The sequence below is a fragment of the Pteropus vampyrus genome, unplaced genomic scaffold (assembly GCF_000151845.1).
Source record: "Pteropus vampyrus isolate Shadow unplaced genomic scaffold, Pvam_2.0 Scaffold152, whole genome shotgun sequence".
Classification (NCBI taxonomy): domain Eukaryota; kingdom Metazoa; phylum Chordata; class Mammalia; order Chiroptera; family Pteropodidae; genus Pteropus; species Pteropus vampyrus.
The window spans coordinates 412,366-431,503 of NW_011888933.1; the positions used below are offsets into that span (position 1 = coordinate 412,366).

At 36.2% G+C, this 19,138-nt stretch overlaps 1 protein-coding gene and 1 pseudogene across 16 annotated transcripts in view; one reads left to right on the forward strand and one right to left on the reverse strand.

Moving 5' to 3' along the window:
• MAP2 (microtubule associated protein 2) overlaps positions 1-19,138 on the reverse strand; it is a 259,216-nt gene that overhangs the window by 59,352 nt on the left and 180,726 nt on the right. For all 16 annotated transcript variants that reach the window (XM_011369630.2, XM_023536262.1, XM_023536263.1 and 13 more), the window contains one exon: positions 6,939-7,223. In XM_011369630.2, coding sequence (XP_011367932.1) covers positions 6,939-7,200 — 262 coding nt within the window. In that variant the 5' untranslated portion in view covers positions 7,201-7,223. The remainder of the gene's footprint in view (positions 1-6,938; positions 7,224-19,138) is intronic.
• Positions 8,073-9,593, forward strand: LOC105298427 (annotated as a pseudogene).

A 19,138-nucleotide genomic window follows, 5' to 3' on the forward strand; every position in this document is an offset into this window, starting at 1 on the left:
TTTTCCTCTTTCTGTGCTCATTAGCTTGGCTGAGTTTTGAATTGTATTTTCTATGAGTGTTGCTGAATGGTGACTCATTCTGGGAGATGAGCCACACAGTGAGCAGGCAGCAAGAGAGTCAGTGTCCTTTTCCCCTCAGGACTCATGATGCCAAGTCAGATCATGCTTAAACTACCAAGTCTGCAATGCAGCACCAGTTGTTCTGTTCATCTGCTCCTGATATTTCCAGACTCCCCTGACAGTCAAAGCACGTGCTTTATGTAATGTGCTGAGGAGCAGTGAAGTGTGAGGGAATGAAAGAACGAGGAAAAGGTTTAATATACTGGAGAAGAAAGAGTCGGTTCATCTCAGTGGCTTGGGGAGGAAAGAGGGAGGAGTGATGACTGCTAGGTACTCCCCAGTCTACTAACCTCTCAACAGCAATAAAATCAAACCCATAGCCATTCTTCATGCTATTATTTGGTGTGCTATTTTTCTCTGGTATATACAAAACAATAAAATCAATTTACATATATACACACATCATACTTTTCTGAAAACAAATGATAGATGATGAATATATTCTCAAGATATTAGAGCAATTTATTTGCTCCAGATCACAATTAAAGTTTTTCTCTTCTCTTTTCTTTTTTTTCTTTTCTCTTTTGTGGGGAGAGAATTCTTAAAAATGTTACAAGAGACAGAGAAAGGCTATGCATAATCCTAACCAAAATTAAGGGTTAGACAGTCCAAAAATGAACCTGGGAAGACTTGTTTACATGACTGATTATTTTCATCTGCTCACTACAAATAAAGATGATTTTATTAAATGTTTAGAATTCTTCTCTAAATGCAGATTTTTAAAACCTCAAAAAATGAAAGACATTCAAAGAAAAATATGGCAAAACATTACAGCAAATGAAAGAGGAGAAAATTTGATAAAGTCTTAGAAAATGCAGGATCAGAAGGAAGGATCAAGTAAAAAAATACAGTGATAATTATACTTACATTTAAAAACGAGCCAGACAGAATAACTTTACAAGTAGGTCTAAACTGTTTTTAGCTAAAATCTGTTGCATTGATTAATATTCAAATTCAACAAAATAATTTTTCTAAGTGTCAGTGGATCAAAGAGAATGATATAACATTTTTTTAGTGCTTGTGATATAGTTCTGACATTTAGCACAAAACAAGACCATAAAGAATGGAGACCGAATTCCACAAGTGCATGAGAAGAATTTTCTGGAAGAACATACATGGAAGTAAATGTGTATGCAAATTAATCTTAGTTTTTAAATATCATATTGTATTGTGTTAGATACAGTCTCTTCACAATTTAAAGTGATTGTAGGCAGTTCAAATTCCAAGGAGTAAAATCATGTTTCAATTTGTTGAGTCATTGGTTTAATTAAAAGAGATCTAGAGAAACGAAGTTTTCTTATATTTTGATTTAGAATTACTGGCTTAAGACAATCTCATCCTACTGTATGTAAGTCTTCGGCTGAAGACTAAAGATCGATATGAGATAGATATTTTTATAACTGCACATTTAAACAAACAACTTTATCTGGTGCCTGTCTTTTCTCCAATTTCTAAGACATAAGCTCTGGCTAGCAATACTTGCTACATACAAGCTCATACCTTACCCAGAATAAGAGATACAGTTCTTTATTTTAATGTCCATGTAAGGTAGCCCTCGATTAGATTCAGATCCTCCTATTTACCAACAAGACAAGACACATATTATGATTGAAGCTAATAACCATAACCTGCTTCAAATGGTATAGAAACCATACAGGACAAAGCAAACATGACAAATACAAACCTTGTGGAATTGCCTTTTCTATCAATCCTTGTCTTTCTCACTCTTTCTAGCCCCAGAAGCTTAACCTTTCGAAGGAAAACACTGAAAAGGTCCCCATTTTCTGTCCTCATCCATCGGCACCGCCAGGCCCAGACGCTTCGCAGTGAGGCCGTGTGGTTTTCTGCAGATCCACCCTTGAATGCTATATGACTCTGCTCTGCACACTCCTATCTCTGCGGAGCTCAGGGAAATGGCAGCCAGAGCAATGAGTGGTTGGCATGGCAACAAGGAAAAGAAAATCTGCAACCTCTTGTATTGTTAGGCCAGCCTGTTTGTTTGCCTTGCGGGGTGGCGTGGATGGCTTTAGTTTATTCACAAGAGAAATGGCTTTGTGCTATTTTGCTTTGTGTACATTAATATCATATTATATATGATTTGCCATATTTTAAATAGGATGATGGCTCTTACTAGTAAATCTCAAATCCAGGAATGTTGGCAGAGAATGGGAGAGGTAACGAAAGGCAGGTTCTGATATTCTAAGATTGAAAAAGGAAACAGAGAAGCTTAAAGGTATATTTTCTTTTGCATGTGAGTGATGACAAACTTTTCCTCCACTGTATATTTTTGAGTTTAAATTTATAATGTCAGCAACAATAAACATATAGCTGAGTATGTTCATCACTTGGCTGCTTGAGTTACATGGATGTTCAGAGTGTAAGCCATGGCCTTAAAAGGCACAGCTCCACGGGTAAACTGAGAAGTGACAGCATACAACCTGGAAGAGTTTTTACAGATCTCACTGCCCTGGCAGGGAGTAGGCCTGGATTGAAACCCCTGAAATGTTGAGAAAACAAAGCAGCCCTTGGAATGGGGGCGTGTAGTTAACTGAAGAAATGCCCTTTAATCTTTAAATTTACTCAAAGATATAGCTGGCACTGGCTATTGATGGTCATGAAGGCACTTTATACTCTGACTAGTGTTTCTAACTAGTGTTCAAAGCATTATATCTTAGGATATTCAAAATCATGAAAGCATGATTTTAATTAAATACTTCAATGTTTTAGCATCTATAAACATCTCAAAATTGCCTCCTTTCTTTCTCCATTCATATTGAAAATCACAAATAAAGTTATGATTTTCTGTCATGCTTAAAAGTACATGGAAGTGGCAGTTTTGCAATAAAAGGATTTTCTTCTTCGGCTATAACTGACAACTGGGCAACTGGCTGTGCTGATCCAAATCTGGTGGCATCGGGGAGCAGAAAGAACACTGGTCTACAAAACAAGACACTTGCATTCTGGCTGTAGTCATGTGATCTTGGAAATGTGAAAGGTCATCTTACTGATCCCTTCTGATTATCTTCATGTTATCTTGATATGAATTCTAATATGAGTTTGGGACCCACCCTTGGATAAGAAACTTAAAGATGAGGCTCCTAATTCTCATTCAGAGTTGTAACTCTGTGGGGACCAAAATGAATCCCTCTTGCTTCCTTCAATAAAGATAAGGTGAAAAAGAGAGGAAAGATTTATTACAAGGCTTTACCCTTTCAATTCATGCATTGGAAAATAATGTAAAAATGACGGCTTTAGTCTCTTTATCACAATAACTTTCTTAAATGGCTATATTTTTCAGGCTTCTGTAATGTGTGGCTACTAAAAAGGACACTTTAATAAATAAATGTATAAAAAATTCTTAAAGTATCAAGAATTATGCCATAACAGAGGACCAATAAATTCTATCTAACTTTCTATAGATTATCTTGAAATTGTAAGCAAAGAGACACAATTTAGAAGTATAAGTGGTAAAGAAAAATAATTTAAAAACATTATTGCCTTCTAGCGTTCTCCACATCACCCGCAAGTCTCAGTATATAAGGTCAAAGATAAGCTGAATATGGGCTTGCATCTTTAAAAATTAAAAATTATTATGGCCCAGAAATGAAGGCGAACACTGAAAAGGGTGGGTGACAGAGGATGAGGTAAGACCTTTGGCTGAAGTAAGCCCACTCTGATGAAGGAAGGAAGGAGGAGAGAGGTATGATGTAATTAATTTATCATGTGAGCTTGCTTATAGAGATGAATAAAATAAACAAGCTTGGGGAAAAGATTATTATCTTTTTCTAAAAATGATGAGAGAACTATAGCAAAGAAGGAAAGTAGGAAAAAGGTCTTTGGATTCAACCAGCAATGGCTTGGACACAAAACCTACCACTGAGGACTTGATGTTACCGGGAAATGCTTCGCATAATAATGTCTTGAGAAATACCCTTCACAGGGGAAAAATGCAATATGCTGACAGATTTCATGTGAATGCTAAAAGAGTGGGCTAGTATATAGCTCCCGAGTCCTCTTTAAAATAATCACCTCAAAATACAGTGCCAGCTCATATCGGTAGTCTCCATCATCAAAGGATAGCGTTTTCTAAAGATCGTATTTGATAATGAAGGTTACTTCTTTTTGCTGGAGATGGTTTTTGTTTGAAATTTGTGTAACAGTTACATATAAATTATCAACAATAAAATTTATTATTTTATTAAGTTAAAGTTTGGAGAGAAATTTAATTGCACAATAACTTACCACTGGAATATTCTCTACAGGTATGAGGAGACCATAGTTTACATTTTTCTTTTCCCATAGTTTACCTGATATGCATATTTTATAATTCAATATTTTGCCTTTTATTTCTAGAGGGAGGTTCATTTAAAGTTTGAGGTGAATGCATCAATCTGGTAACCCACAGTTGGCTATTTACAATTCTGTCACTATTACATATAAAACTTTCATAATCAGTCTCCCAAAATTAATATAAAGTTAGTGCATATGTTGAGCTGAATTCAAAATTAACTTTGGATGCTCCTGAAGCCATAATTTGAAAGAAACATCTATTAGTCTCTTTTCGATTTATATTATTTTCTCAAAGAAGCTGGCAAGGACACACTGACCTGGCAAATGGTTTTTTTCCAGATGCTCTTAAATACTTAATTAAGACCATTGAAAAAATAAAATAGTGAGTAATGTTGATTCTCCACTGCTTGCCCAAACATACTCCAGTGATTTTTTCTTGTATTATAAACCTCCATAATAGTGAGAGTCAATTGGCGAGAGTCCAAGAGACACAAGTAAGACTTTTCAATAGTTTTCACCATTAATTCGGAAAAAACTTTTTTTCTTCTTTGGCATTCATTCACTCCTACATTCATACATTCATTCATTCAACACACATTTATTGAATACTTGAGGTATAATGTCAGATGCTACAGGATATGATGATGAGAAAAATCTTGGTTTATCGCATTACCTTTTTCCTTCCCCATAACCATATTGTTCTAACATGTCCTCACCTCCTCATGCCTCGATCCTTTCAAAATCTCCCAAGTTAATGCTCCTGGGACCCAAGTCCTGCTCTCTACAAGTTGTATTATACTTGGCTGTAGAAAAATATTCCTTGATCATGAGTGTCCTATTTTCCATATTGGCAACACTACTATCATCAGCAATAATAATAGTAGTAGTGATTAATCGGTACTATTTCTTGAGCCAGTTACTCTGTACCCTTTATTTAATTTAATCCTCATTGTAACGATGAAAGGTAAAAATAATATGTTTATTTCATTTTTAACCACGATTTCTTACTAATGGGATCTATGTGCCTGTGGGGCACCGTGCAGCTTCTCGAATCCTTGAATTAGACCGGACACTGCCACCTCTTTTCCTTTTCCACATGGATTTCTGCAGGATCCTTGCCTTTTATCACAGAAACTGCTGAAAACCGAACTTTGTAAAGATACATCTTAAAAAGGACCTAATGTTGAAACTGTAAACTATCTTCAGCTAATATATCACACAGTGTTTGACAGATGTTGATTATCACTGTTTCTCTGAGTATTTGAAATAGTCTGCCACAGCCCTGTGAGTTTGCTGTGTCACCTCAAGACGCTTCTGTGCACAATTTGAGAATTTTGACCCTAAGTAGAAACAAACCCAGTTCGACTTTGTCTTTCTATACTGCTCATTTGGTACTTAATACACTGTGTTTTGTATTTGAATTAATTGTATGCACAGGTCTCATGTCTGCTTTGGGATTATCTGCTCTGTAAAGTTCAGAGACCATTCCTTGCACACACCTTGGCACGGATGCTAATACACTTTGTACTGCATAGAAAATGTTCAACAGGAGTTTGTGGAATGCATGTATTAAAAAAAAATACACAATATACTTAGGTAATTTCTCCTCAGTCATTTGAAGTGTCAAATATATTTTTTGAACAGAGCATACAGTTGATGAGCATTGATAACTAATTGATGGAATGTAGAAAACCAATCTGAAGAGTAAGGGGTGATTTTGAAGGGGACATAACCTTTCTTACTACTTGTAGTTTACTTACTCCCTTTGGAATAGCATATCTGCAAGTTATAGTGTTCAAATGCATTAAATTCTGAATTATAGAAAAAATGAAAATAATGGTCAAGAATATTATAGTACAGGCTAGTGTTTCTCGATGCCATTAATGCTATATAATAACTATGACATCAATGACAATATTATCAGTAATAGAGTACTATTGTAAATTACACTTTGAAAGGAAGCACTTAAGAGTAAATCATATTATGTTCTCCTTCAAGCATCTGAATATTAGGTCTTAAAAAGCTATCTGAGAAAGTATGAAATGGCTCCTGTGTACATGTGTATATTGATTTTCTTTCTTTTCTCTTTTTTCTTTTTAAAGGCTGGGAGAGAGACTCTACATTCCTTTCTGCCCTAAAAAAAAAAAAATGCTTCTAATTAGTCAATTGGATTTAGGTCTGATATCATTCAAGAGAATCAACAGCAAACTACTTGTGAAGTTTTCTTTCGATGAGTTAAAATGCTGACAGTTATTGGTAAAACACACATACGCTGAGCCATTTGTCTATTAAAGTTAAAGTGACAAAAACTAAATAGGGAGATGAAATTGAAAATACAACTAATTTGGGGGAATGTCGGACTAATTCCATGATTTTTCTCTCTTCTTTGTGTCTTTTTCCCTTGACTGACTAAAATTTCTGTCCACACACTAGTGAAAGAGGATCAGGGTTATAAATTAATTCACGTTCAGACTAAACAGACTTCAAAACAGAAAGCAAGCAATGGAGACAGAAGAGCCTTTAGTTACCTGCTGTTTCTCTGTCAGCTGAGGTCAGCTCTCCGTTGATCCCATTCTCTTTGGTATCTGAGTAAGTGCTCTGTGACCCATGTTCTCCAAAGGTGCCCTCTTCGTCCTCCCTGTATGGGAATCCATTGGCACTTCTGACAAGTCCTTCCCCTGCCCCTGCCTGATCCTTAATCTCAGGTGGATGTGGGTGTGCAGAAGCCTCTGTTAGCTGAGCTGAGGTCCAGTGAGGTGCCTTTGCGTCATCTTTCCGATCATCTGCCATTCTTTAATACCCTGTGACCTCTCCTGTGATTGAAAGAGGAAAAATAACAGCCATCACTTTGGGGTAATCTGATCCGATATTAGTAGTACCAAGATAGGGAAAATTTATAGCAAACTCAGTAGTTGGCTATGGTTAAAGAAATGTTCAATAACTTACTTTTGATATCAAGAGGTAGAAGTTGTTAACATCTTGGTTTTGTTTTTACAGATCTCTTTTTGGCATAGATATACTTTAAATGTAAGATCTCTATCAATCTATATACACTATTTAAAAAAAAAAACAACTAGTTTTTGGCTTTAAGGACACATCTTAGCAAACTTTCATTGATATAAGATGTTAACTGTTCAGTAGAGTTCAGGAAACCGGCAGTATGAGAAAATGTGGGGAAAAGGCTGAGGGGACATGCTGGATTATGGAAAATTACTCCAAGTACTCTTTTAAAAACACAAATTGCCGTGAAACCTAGAACAGACAATGGCCATCATATTAGCCCTTTCCATTTCAAAAGTGTTCATTTCAAACCAGAGGTGGATATGTTTTTCTGGATACCGTGTATTAAAAGAAAGATAAGTTTTGACTTAATTTTTCAGCAAACTTTCTTAACCTCTATCTATAGTTTAAGGGGGAATGGTATTTTCTTATAGTATAAATTTTACATGATGCCATGTTTATTAACATTTCCAAAAGGATGTGGGAAATATTTAGGTTTTCACTTTAGTCCATGTTTAACTCCGGGAGTTCTAGCCACAGATACTGAAAGAAAGTAAAACAATATGAGCAGCTAAAATTGGCAGTTTTGTCCCCAGGACTCTCTGGAAGAGATTTCTCAGTGACTAAAAACCTTCATCCTGAATCTAAAAACAAATACCTAAATGAGGATAGTGTTACTTGGTAATCATCCGCTTAAAATGGTAAGATAATTTGTTTTCAAGAGGCCAGCCATTCAAAAAATAAACTCCTTAGGGTTTAAATGCTTTATATTCTTACTTTTTAATTAATCAATAAAAACGAATTTTGGAAGAAAAAAAGGACTGGCTGGCCATGCTGATTTCAATTAACATCAGAGGCACAAATAAAGTGAATTTATAACCTAAAAAGCATCATCTGACTTCCTGATAAGATTTAGATAATACTCAAAAATACACGCGGATTGACTCCTCCTGCCAGCTGCAGCTCCTCCGACCAGTGTCGCTGAAGCCTCCTTCGCCATGACTTCCTACATTGCCAGTGGTCGGCCTCCTTGTCCTTTGGGAACCTGGGCAGTGGCACCATGTGCTTTGGGGTGGGAGGCACCTTCCGTTCACCCAGCATCCATGAGAGCTTGAGCAGGCACAGCATGTCGGTGTCCTCTGCCTGTTTCCTGTCCTCTCTTCCTCTGTGGGCTATGGTGGTGGCTATGTGGGCTGCCTAGTCAGGTTCGATGGGCTGCTGGCAAGCAACAAGAAGGTGGCCATGCCGAATCTCAATGACTGCCTGGCCTCTTACCTGGAGGTACGCTCCCTGGAGGCGGCCAATGGTACTTGAAGGTGAAGATCTGAGACTGGTACCAGAAGCAAGGTCCCAGGTCTGCCCACGACTACAGCCACTACTACAAGACCATTGAGAACTCCAAGAATGTCCTGCAGATCAACAATGCCCATCTGGCTGTGGATGACTTCTGAACCAAGTTCCACATGGAGCAGGCCCTGTGCATGAGTGTGGAGGCTGATATCAATGCACAAGGTGCTGGACGAGCTGACCCTGACCAGAGCTGACCTAGAGATGCAGACTGAAGTCTTCAAGGAAAAGCTGGCCTGCCTGAAGAAGAACCACGAGGAAGAAATCAGTGCTCCAAGGGGCCAGGTACATGGCCAGGTCAGTGTGGAGGTAGATTCTGCTCCAGACATTGACTAGCCAAGATGCTGAGCTACATGAGAAGCCAATCTGAGGTCATGGCTGAGAAAAACCAGAAGGATGCTGAAGCCTGGTTCACCAGTCAGACTGAGGAGATGAACCGGGAGGTCACTGGACACACTGAGCAGCTACAAATTAGCAAGACGAAGGTCACCAACCTGGGGCGCACCCTCCAGGGTCTGGAGTTCAAGCTGCAGTTTCAGCTCAGGGTGAAAGCTGCCCTGGAGGGCATGCTGGCAGAAACGGAGGCTTGCTTTGGAGCCTAGCTGGCACAGATCCAGGGCCTAACGTCAGCACTGTAGCCCAGCTGAGTGATGTGCGTGCCGAAATTGAGCGGCAAAACCTGGAGTACCAGCAGCTCATGGACATCAAGACATGGCTGGAGCAGGAGATCACCACCTACTGCAGCCTGCTCGAGGGCCAGGACACCTATTACAACAACCTGCCCACCACTTAGACCACCTGAGTCCAGCAGCCTTCTGGGCTACCTGCCCCTGGTTAGGGGCATGGGAGGGGAGGGTCTCTGACCTCTGACTCTTCACCTGACCTGCCAATAAAACTTTATGGCCCAAGGGGGAAAAATGTATGCAGATTAATCAGATATCACTTTCTAATTTAGGGGGCTTTCGAAATGTACATGGTCTAACCATCTATTAAGTGATAACCATTTTAGGAGATTTCAGGCTGATATTGCTCTGACAAAGCTACTTTGACAGAAAATATGATTTGGCAAGATTTCCTTCTTCTCTATGGAAAAGCTGCTGGAATCAAGAGACACTATTTGGGCACACTCACTTATAATCACAACATGGTATTAGTAAAATACCAGCCATTCGTGGCAAATTTCACTTAAATTCCTAATCAGTGTTTTGGGGAACCAGATTATCTCCACTCTTCAAAACAGTATTATGACACAGTTAAAAGTGATCACAGCTTCCTTTAATTACTTCTTGCTGATGTATAATATTATTTTTACCTGCATCTCTCTAAAAACTGTAGAAATCAGGAATTTTAGCATTCCATTCCTGCTGCGTAATGGGAAAGACTCTCCTCTCTCCATATTGCAAACAATCCCAAATCCTAATTGCTGAATAGCTGGAGATCCACGGCACAGTCTTCTGGTTTGATAAAGTAAGCTGAGAAGCTATCTCACTCAATTCTCCTCCTTCTTCCCCTTCCAAAAGCATAGCTTGATAATGTGAGCAAGGAACTCCAGTTTTTAAAAGTTTAGTTCTTAAAATTCTAGCTTTTTTCCCTCAATAAGCCTTAGATATGATTTTCTCAATCTCATGTCCCTTGGAAAGAACATGCGTGTTTTCATCCCAGCGGCTGAAACACTGATCACTGGTACACTATAACTCATTTCACTGATGGATAATAATAAAAGATACAAGATTCTTTAGTATTTGGCAATCTGTCATTGTCCTTTGATTCCAATGACATGAGTCAAACTATATGACTTGGCATTGATCAGTTTTCAAACCTGTTGAAGATTCAACCCATATCACCTTATATCATCATCATCATAAGACTGCTATAACCACAATGAAATCAGTCGTTCCACAGATTAAACTCCAAGGTGAAATAGTGTATGGATTAATTCCTTCTTTACTGAACAAATGTAAAATTCTTCAGTTTTGATTTTAGGTAGATTTAATGCAAAGATGCTTAATGTTGCAAACTAAAATTAGTACTTTTCCCAATATTGATTAGAAGGTTTTTAGTACCATGAATCAGGAGACTTACAGGGAGCTAAATCTCTTAGATAATTCTAGTTAAAAAATACCAATAGAGATAGAGAGAGAGAGAGAGAGAGGCAGACAGAAGAAAGCAAGAAAAGGAGTGAAACAACAAACGGAAAAAAAAAATATTCGACTTAACATAAAACATGGCAATCTTGGCAAAACACAACTCATGGTTTGAGACAGATATATTCCAATTTTAAATTGCTTAATAGAAAAAAATTTAATATGATAATTAATGTAGGTTCTTAGAGACCCATTTTATGATTTATGGGTAGGTCTATCAGTTGCTACTGCTATTGTTTCTAGAATATTGATTAAAAGATCAATAATTAGATTTCTACTATATTGAGATTCTCTTGTATTTAAAAGCATCTGTTTTAAAAAATTTCCAAGCCTGACTACAATGTTCTATATTTCAAAACTGAGATTTTAGTTGAGTACCTGTCCAGATACTTATATGAAGTCATGTTTTTTGTGTGTTTGAGAACAAATTTAGACCTTCTCACAGGTAACCCAAAAGCCTACCTCCAAATCTGTAAGGCCACTCTGAAAAAATTGTCTTTTATGATGACTGTCCCATGCATAGAAAAATATATAATCAATTAATTTATATTGGAATTTAGAAATAAGAAAATATGTGTTTTTCTGATTTCTAATATTTCTTAGGCAATCAGGTAATACAGCTATTCCTTTATTTTTCCTTAATTACTAGAAACTTTAATGCTTAACTATAGTATTTATCTCATTTTAAATCTTTGGTACTGTATTCTATTTCTTGTTTTATATATAATTCAATTGTGGAACATCAAGTCTTTTTTAAATCAGGAATATATAGTACAAATAAATAATAACTGTACTTATTGTTTTCCAATAGGAATTTAGAGTATCATTCCTTAAGAAAATATAAATTATTATTTAGTATACAATAGCTTTCACATTATCCTTTCTGTATATAAAATAAACAAAATACAATATAGACATCAATCTTTTCAACAGAAAGTGTCTTATAAAACCTTATATAATATTCTAGATCTTTTAGATAAGTTATAGTTTAACAAACTCTAATGAAAGTATGATTTGTTGGAAAACATAACATTAATTTAGTTAAAAAAAAATTTGTTTTTCCTTTATGTATCTTCCCTGGAATACTCTTAATTACCATCCAAGCAAATGCTGCTAATAAATGAGTGAAAACATTAAAATGACAAATATCTTATTATTTTGGGAGTTCTCAAATAACTTTTGTTGGTTCTCCCTAAGGATTATAAAACCATATATGCACATTAAAACTTAATGTGTTTAAAGGATAGTTTAAAAAGAGAAGCATTTTCATCTGGACCTCCATCTGCCTGCGTATTATACATAAAAAAAAAAAAAATTGACATGCTGTGATAGTTCCTGTAAAGCACGTAGGGAAGAGATATAGATTTATTTAAGTGTACCAAACAAAAGTTCTGGAGTACATCTGCCCTAAGGAATTGTAGAAAATAAGGTACAGTTGTCATATTTCCTTCACTATTTAAGGGGAAGAAATAAGTAAGCAAAAATACTCAGAAGATGTCCCTGACAGTTCTGCTATCTTTCTGAGCTTCTGACAAATTTCTTTTCTGAGGGCAAATCCAGAACTAAGGATGTAAATAAGAGATATATTTTAATAAACATTGAGTTAATTTTCTACCTAGTTGTTAAAAGTTTTCATATTTGAGTTAACATTGAGTTAATTTTCTACCTAGTTGTTAAAAGTTTTCATATTTTTCCTTCAAAGTATGGAAAGGGTTATGCAAAAGTAAGATGCGCACAACCAAAATCATGGTAATAATATACAAACTGACCAAAGCACCATTTACTGTTAAGTTGGGTTTCAAATATTTATCAGATGTTGAATGCACACTTCCTTACTCCAGATAAACACAGGGAAATGGTTTTGTTAACTATAAATGTTTGGCCAACACTAGCTCAATCAGTGAGAGGAGAATGGTTTTGAAACTCAAATTTTAGGCATGGTAGAAGAGCTGGTACTATTGAGAGCATTAAAGGATAACACCAAGTAGAACAAACTACTAGTATATATAGCAGGGAACATGTGACATGTAGGTTTAGCAATATATGTAAGATACACTAATTCAGAAAAGGTTTTAAAATCATGAAACGGAAATGCTCTTTGGTGACCATCCTCTTCAGATATATCTTAAAGTGTTTTCAGCCAATTACCTCCAACATCCATCTAATAAATTAGAATTTCTAAGTATGAGCCTTGGAAATTGGTATTTTAACAAGTTCACCAGTTGACTCTGAGATACTAAAGTTTGAAGACTCGTGCTTTGCAAGCCTGCTGCACAGGATGTCAGAAAAGAACAGTAGTGATAGAAATACATACATGAAACACCCCTGTAGAATAATTTGAGCAAAGGGGTAAGGCAATTATCATGATAGGTCGTGTAATCATTCTCACAGATAGAAGCTGAACCTTTTACTTTCTCAGCCCAGGACATTTATGATGAGGCGATGGATTCCAATCATGGGACTGACTGCTTTTGGTCAGCTTCCTGGGAATATGCCAGCTCTAATCCTACTTGTGGGAGGCAGAAATATCTCCAGAAGTTTAAAATTATCCATTGTCTGTGGTAAAAACCTACTTCATATTGTGAAAACAATGAATAGACCATAGTTAGTCTATTCGCATCTTCAAAATGTCTTTTGAATAGTTATTTTAGATACTTGCTGGCATTTATTAATGGTTTATGGCAAAAGTACACTTGCATAAAATTTCTCAAATCGAGTTATAATTTTCTTAAATCATATTGGAGACGGATGTGGGGTAACAGGCGGAGCGAATGTGTGGAAGATGATTCTGAAGTAGTAAAGTGCTCAAAGAAGTAATTGAATGATTTTATACCTAGATAATTGAGATGTGTGCTGAAAATGCCATTTAGTAGAGTAGTATTTTTTCTCTTGGGAGTCCCATATCACCACAAACTTCATTGTTTTTCTTTGGATTATAATATTAGAAAGATCACAAAGCACAGAAATAGTTCCTGATGATAGTTATTACTAGGCAGCTTTAAATACTCCAAAAAATTGGCAAAAGGAGAAACAACAAAAGCTTGGAAAAACTAAAGGAAAAATACATTTAGTGCCAGATAGGCATGTCTCCATTTTTATAATGCACTTGGCACTGACAGTTCTAGAATGTTTTCTATAATATGTTCTGCCCTGTCATCATGTAATATGCCAGTTCAATACAAACATTGAGATTATAATTTTGTACTGCTACATGTCCAAAGATGAACAAAAAGATAAAACAACCAGTTATATAATACAATTAAGCACATGAGTATTGTTTCCCTTTCCATGTAGGCTCAATCATGCTTATACTATTACTATCCCTGCTAGTCCTACAAAACAGAAACTTTTTAGTCCCTAACAATATTAAAAGTGTATATAGAATTTTTATCTTTATTTATAAATGCCGAGGAGTTCTAAGCTTGAATAGTTGTTGACTGACTATAACCCTGCATTCTTTCTCTTTGTCTTCTATGCAAAACTGAGGAAAAAGTCCTTGATGGCATCAAAAAGTTAAGTTGAAAATCCAGATATTTTTTGCATGTCTTCTCTCCTCTTTTCCGGCTGATTGTAAAATAACTATAAAGATGACTCATTCTTCATCACACACCATGACTAATAAACAATTCATATGAAGAGAGTTGGTGGGTACATAATTATTTTTGAAGATGATGGACACACAGTACACAGCAATCCAGTGTTAGGTTATTGGTAGAATTACATAAGATAATACAAATAAAGTATAATTCCAGGCAAAGTGGAAGTACTCCATATATGCTACCTATTATTAACTATTATTTTATAGCTTTTATTTGAACATTTTTAGCAATTGGATTCAGTGTGTGGTTTACCCCATATTGAAAAACTGAGGCCAGAAAGAATAAATTGATTCGACCAAGTTAGACACTTCCAGGGAGATCTGGAATGAGAAGCCAAATCCACTAACAACCATTCATTGCCTGCTCTTTCACTGAGTAGTGAGATCGGTGGAGGGGAGTTGGAACGAGAAAGAGAATGAAATCCAGATAATGACACTAACTTAAAAAATCTGTTCCACCGATAAGAATCTATCATATTAAACTGGAAAAGGTGCTTTATGTGACCATGGTATGCAACTTACACTTCACAGCTGTATGTTACTTCTAAGTCCTTTTCACATTATATTAAGGGCTAATAAATACCTTATATACGTATCAGAAATAAATAATATTTAAAATGTTCTAACATGTTAGCCTCTACTGATGATATTTAACTAAGGACCTGTGCTTATTCAGTGGAATAAGTAATAGATTTCTAAGAAAATCAGGGTTGAATCCGGGCTCTCCCACTTACTACACGTGCAAACTTAGACATGACACTAAATCTGAGTGTTAGTTTCATAAGCATATAACTATTGAACCACTGAACAGATAAATTTTGAGCCCTACATTAGTACTTTTACTTATAAGAAGACAATCAATCATAAAATTTTAATAATATTTTCCTTAAATAAGTATAAACTTAAGCATAAAGATAAAAAGTTTAAAAGGAAAATTGTAACTTGGATTTTGACAATTAACGATTTTGTTTTGAACATTTTCCAATTCGAAATCTGATTCTAGATATGTCAGAGTTTGTCCAATGTAACATAAAACACAGTAAAAGTCAATCCCCTTTGGGTACAAATCTGTGGAGTATTCTATAGAATTACAAATATTCCAAAGAAAAAATTAGGTCATAAGTATTTACTGGCACCACCACCAAATGAAAATCCTTTAGTTCCAGATACCTGAGAATCACATTATAGGAAAGGCAATGGCTGGGTGTTAAAATGCCTATAATCTAAAAACAATAATCAATACTTGAGGACCAGAGGCTTCAGAGATTTCTTTATAGGAGATGAGAAAAAGTCTACAACCCAAGTGAACTTGGAGGCTGTGCTATATATATATCACAAAATAAAATGCTAGAATTACAAACAAACAAACAAACAAAACCTGAAAAGCTGAAGAAAAATATGGCAGTCCTGAAAAGAAAAACAGGGATAGAGAATTGGAAGTCAAGGATATATAAGAGCATAAGTTCAAAAACTAAATACTTTATGGTTTTCCATGAATGGAATTTGCTTTTAGTTATTTAAGACAGACAAAAGGATGAAGTCCTGTGGAATTGTAGGCAAGATATCATTTATTCTGTTTCTTGCCACTTTATCTGATCTGCTCACTCCCTTTATCTTTTAATGAATAATTCTCCCTCCACAAACATAAGCCGTGTGACCAAAGTTCTGCCTCTTAACATGTTAGATTAAAATCTTATTCCAAACATAGTAAATGTCTATGGGCTTATGGCATAATCAGTCATAGCATTTGTTTTTGGCATTTCTTTGAACTTAATGCATCTTTCGTCAGAGGCTTAAAAGTTGAATGCCCATCCTGTCATGAACGCTGTCGAATCAATGGGATGCTAGCCTACGTGACTGCTAAAATGCCTTACAAATCTTAATTTATTAAACAATTGTTTGATAATATCTCCAAAACATTAATGAAAAGGTTCTATGTATCACAGGGAATGCATTGGGATTGGGAAACAATATACAGCTTCTATGCTGAAGGAGCTCACAGACAAACCAACAAAAAAACACAGTGTGGTACCTGCTGTGATGCAGACAAGGACAGAAAATTATACAGGCACATGGACAGCTCCTACCACAGTGAGAATTCAATCAATACTTCGTGGAGGAGGTAACATCTGAGTCGAGATTAAAGGACAAGTAGGAGTTAGCCAAAGAAAGAAGGGAAAACTATCTAGAAAGAAAGAGCCTGGATGACTATTTCCTGTGCTATTTTTGATTTGGGCTAGGCAACACCTTCTAGGAATATCCCATAATGAGTACTCTTTTGGCATCCCCAACTCCGGTTTCACTGTGTTAGACATTCTTCCCTATGCTGTCTGTCTCCTTCACGAGGCTGTAGGATCTCAGAGGTAGAGTGGTGTTCATTTCATCTCTGCACCTCTAGCACCGAGTACAGCGTGTGACACAGAACAGGCTCAGAAACAAATGTTTACTAAACAAATGAATGAGGAACATGTGTAAAGCATAAGATTGTCATTATGGTCCGTAAGTGAAGTGGGACATGGAGAAATGAGGCTGACAGGCAGGCCGTGGCAGAACTGTAAAGGGGGTAGTAAGCCATGCCTAGACTCTATCCCGAAGGCCATGGGGCACCCATAAAAAATGTGAGAGAAGGGAGTGGCATAGTCAAGTTTATTTTTGAGAATGATTGATCTAGCAATGATATTTAAAGTGAACTGGAAGTAGGCATGACTAAATACAGAAGCAGCTCTTGGAGACAGTCACTTTAGGAAAGAAACATGTAGACCCCGACTATGGTGATGTGGCTGGGTTTGAAATGAGAGGCTAGACTCCACGTTCAAAACCTCAACTAAAGCAAAACCTAACCCTCTTTTTTTAACAGACTGCTGTATAAACTAAAGTTTATTTGTTTTATCTATTGTCTACCTACTTACATACCTTACTATCCATGTTTGTTGTGAGGAGAATAATAAAGTATAATGTTTTCTACTATTTTGATAGGCATTTACCTTATTTTCTTGAGTTCAGTTTGTGGTCCAGCCATATACCACATTCTGAAGAAGTCCTGTTCATTAAATTATACAGAGTCAGAGAATATTTTACTTGATTTTTGATGAACAGTGTAAGACAGAATTCTTTTTTCATTTATTTTTGTTCAGTGTGAGTCTCATGAGGTTCTTTTAGATGCCCCGCCCCCCTTTTTTTTGAGTCGTGATAGCAGGTTACAGAGAAACATGAGCCTGGTCAGATCTGCACTCATCTGATGAGATGTAGAAGCAACAAAATGGAGAATGTTAAGAAAAAGACAGAGAGCCTAAATGACTGAAGAACTGGACTTTTCCTTAAGAGGCACTAGATGCTCTTTGACTGATAGTGGGGTTACCTCTTGATAAACTCATCATAAATTGAAAATCTTGTAAGTCGAAAATGCATTTACTACACCTAACCTGCTGAACGTAATAGCTTAGCCTAGCCTATATGTGCAGAACACAAGATCCAAAAACACTGGTAACACAGCATGCTACAGAGTATCTTTATCCTAGTGATTGCGCGCCTGACTGGGAGATGCATGCACTGCCTCTGTCCAGCGTCACAGGAGAGTATCATACTGCATATCACTAGCCTGGGAAAAGACCAAAATTCAAAATTCCAAGTACAGTTTTTACTGAGAGTTGTTTATCCTAGTGATTGCGTGCCTGACTGGGAGATGCATGCACTGCCTCTGTCCAGCGTCACAGGAGAGTATCATACTGCATATCACTAGCCTGGGAAAAGACCAAAATTCAAAATTCCAAGTACAGTTTCTACTGAATGTGTACATATCACTTTCACACTATCATAAAATCGAGAAATTACATGTCCAACCATTGTAAATTGGGAACTGTCTGTATTTATAAATTGCTTTAACAAGCATGTATTGTATCTTCATTTAATTTCAGATCATGATCAATCATCAAATCATTTAGTATGTCCTCTAAAATCTTTTCAGTAAACATTTATTAAATACTAGCTTTATACTAAGAATTCCGTTAGGCGCTAGGAATACAATTATGATTAAGATATGGATTCTGGCCACAAACAGCTCACACTATACTGAAGAGGGCAAGATGTATTTGAAAGATACAAGCTAACACAGTAAATGCAATAATAGAGTACACCACGGGTGCTACATGAATATAAACCTTCTGAGTCACACACACACATATAATGTATATTATATATATGTTAAAGGTCATGTGTATATAAAAGAAAAATGGATGAATATATTTGTATAACATGTATTTTTAAAATACACTTAAACACTACTATATACATGGACAGTCCAAAATCTAATTATGTTAAATACTTATTTTCTTCTAGAGAAAGGTAAAATGAGTCATAAAGTTAAAGCATGAGTCACATAAAAGGATCAATGTTTTTACTTTTTTTTAGATTTACGGTAGGCCGTGTGCTATATTGTGCTGTGCTACTGCTGGCTGTAATTGTGACTCAGAGGAATTCTGACTTAAATTGAAAGTAGTCTTGTTCATTCTTTCAGTTGAGTTGGGCCAAAAAGAAAGCAAGCAGAATTCTTATCATTTAGAATTCCGTTATAACTCAGGTCTGATCCAATTGGGTCAGTCTTCGTACGCTGTTTGACTTATCTCTTTGAGCAGACATATCT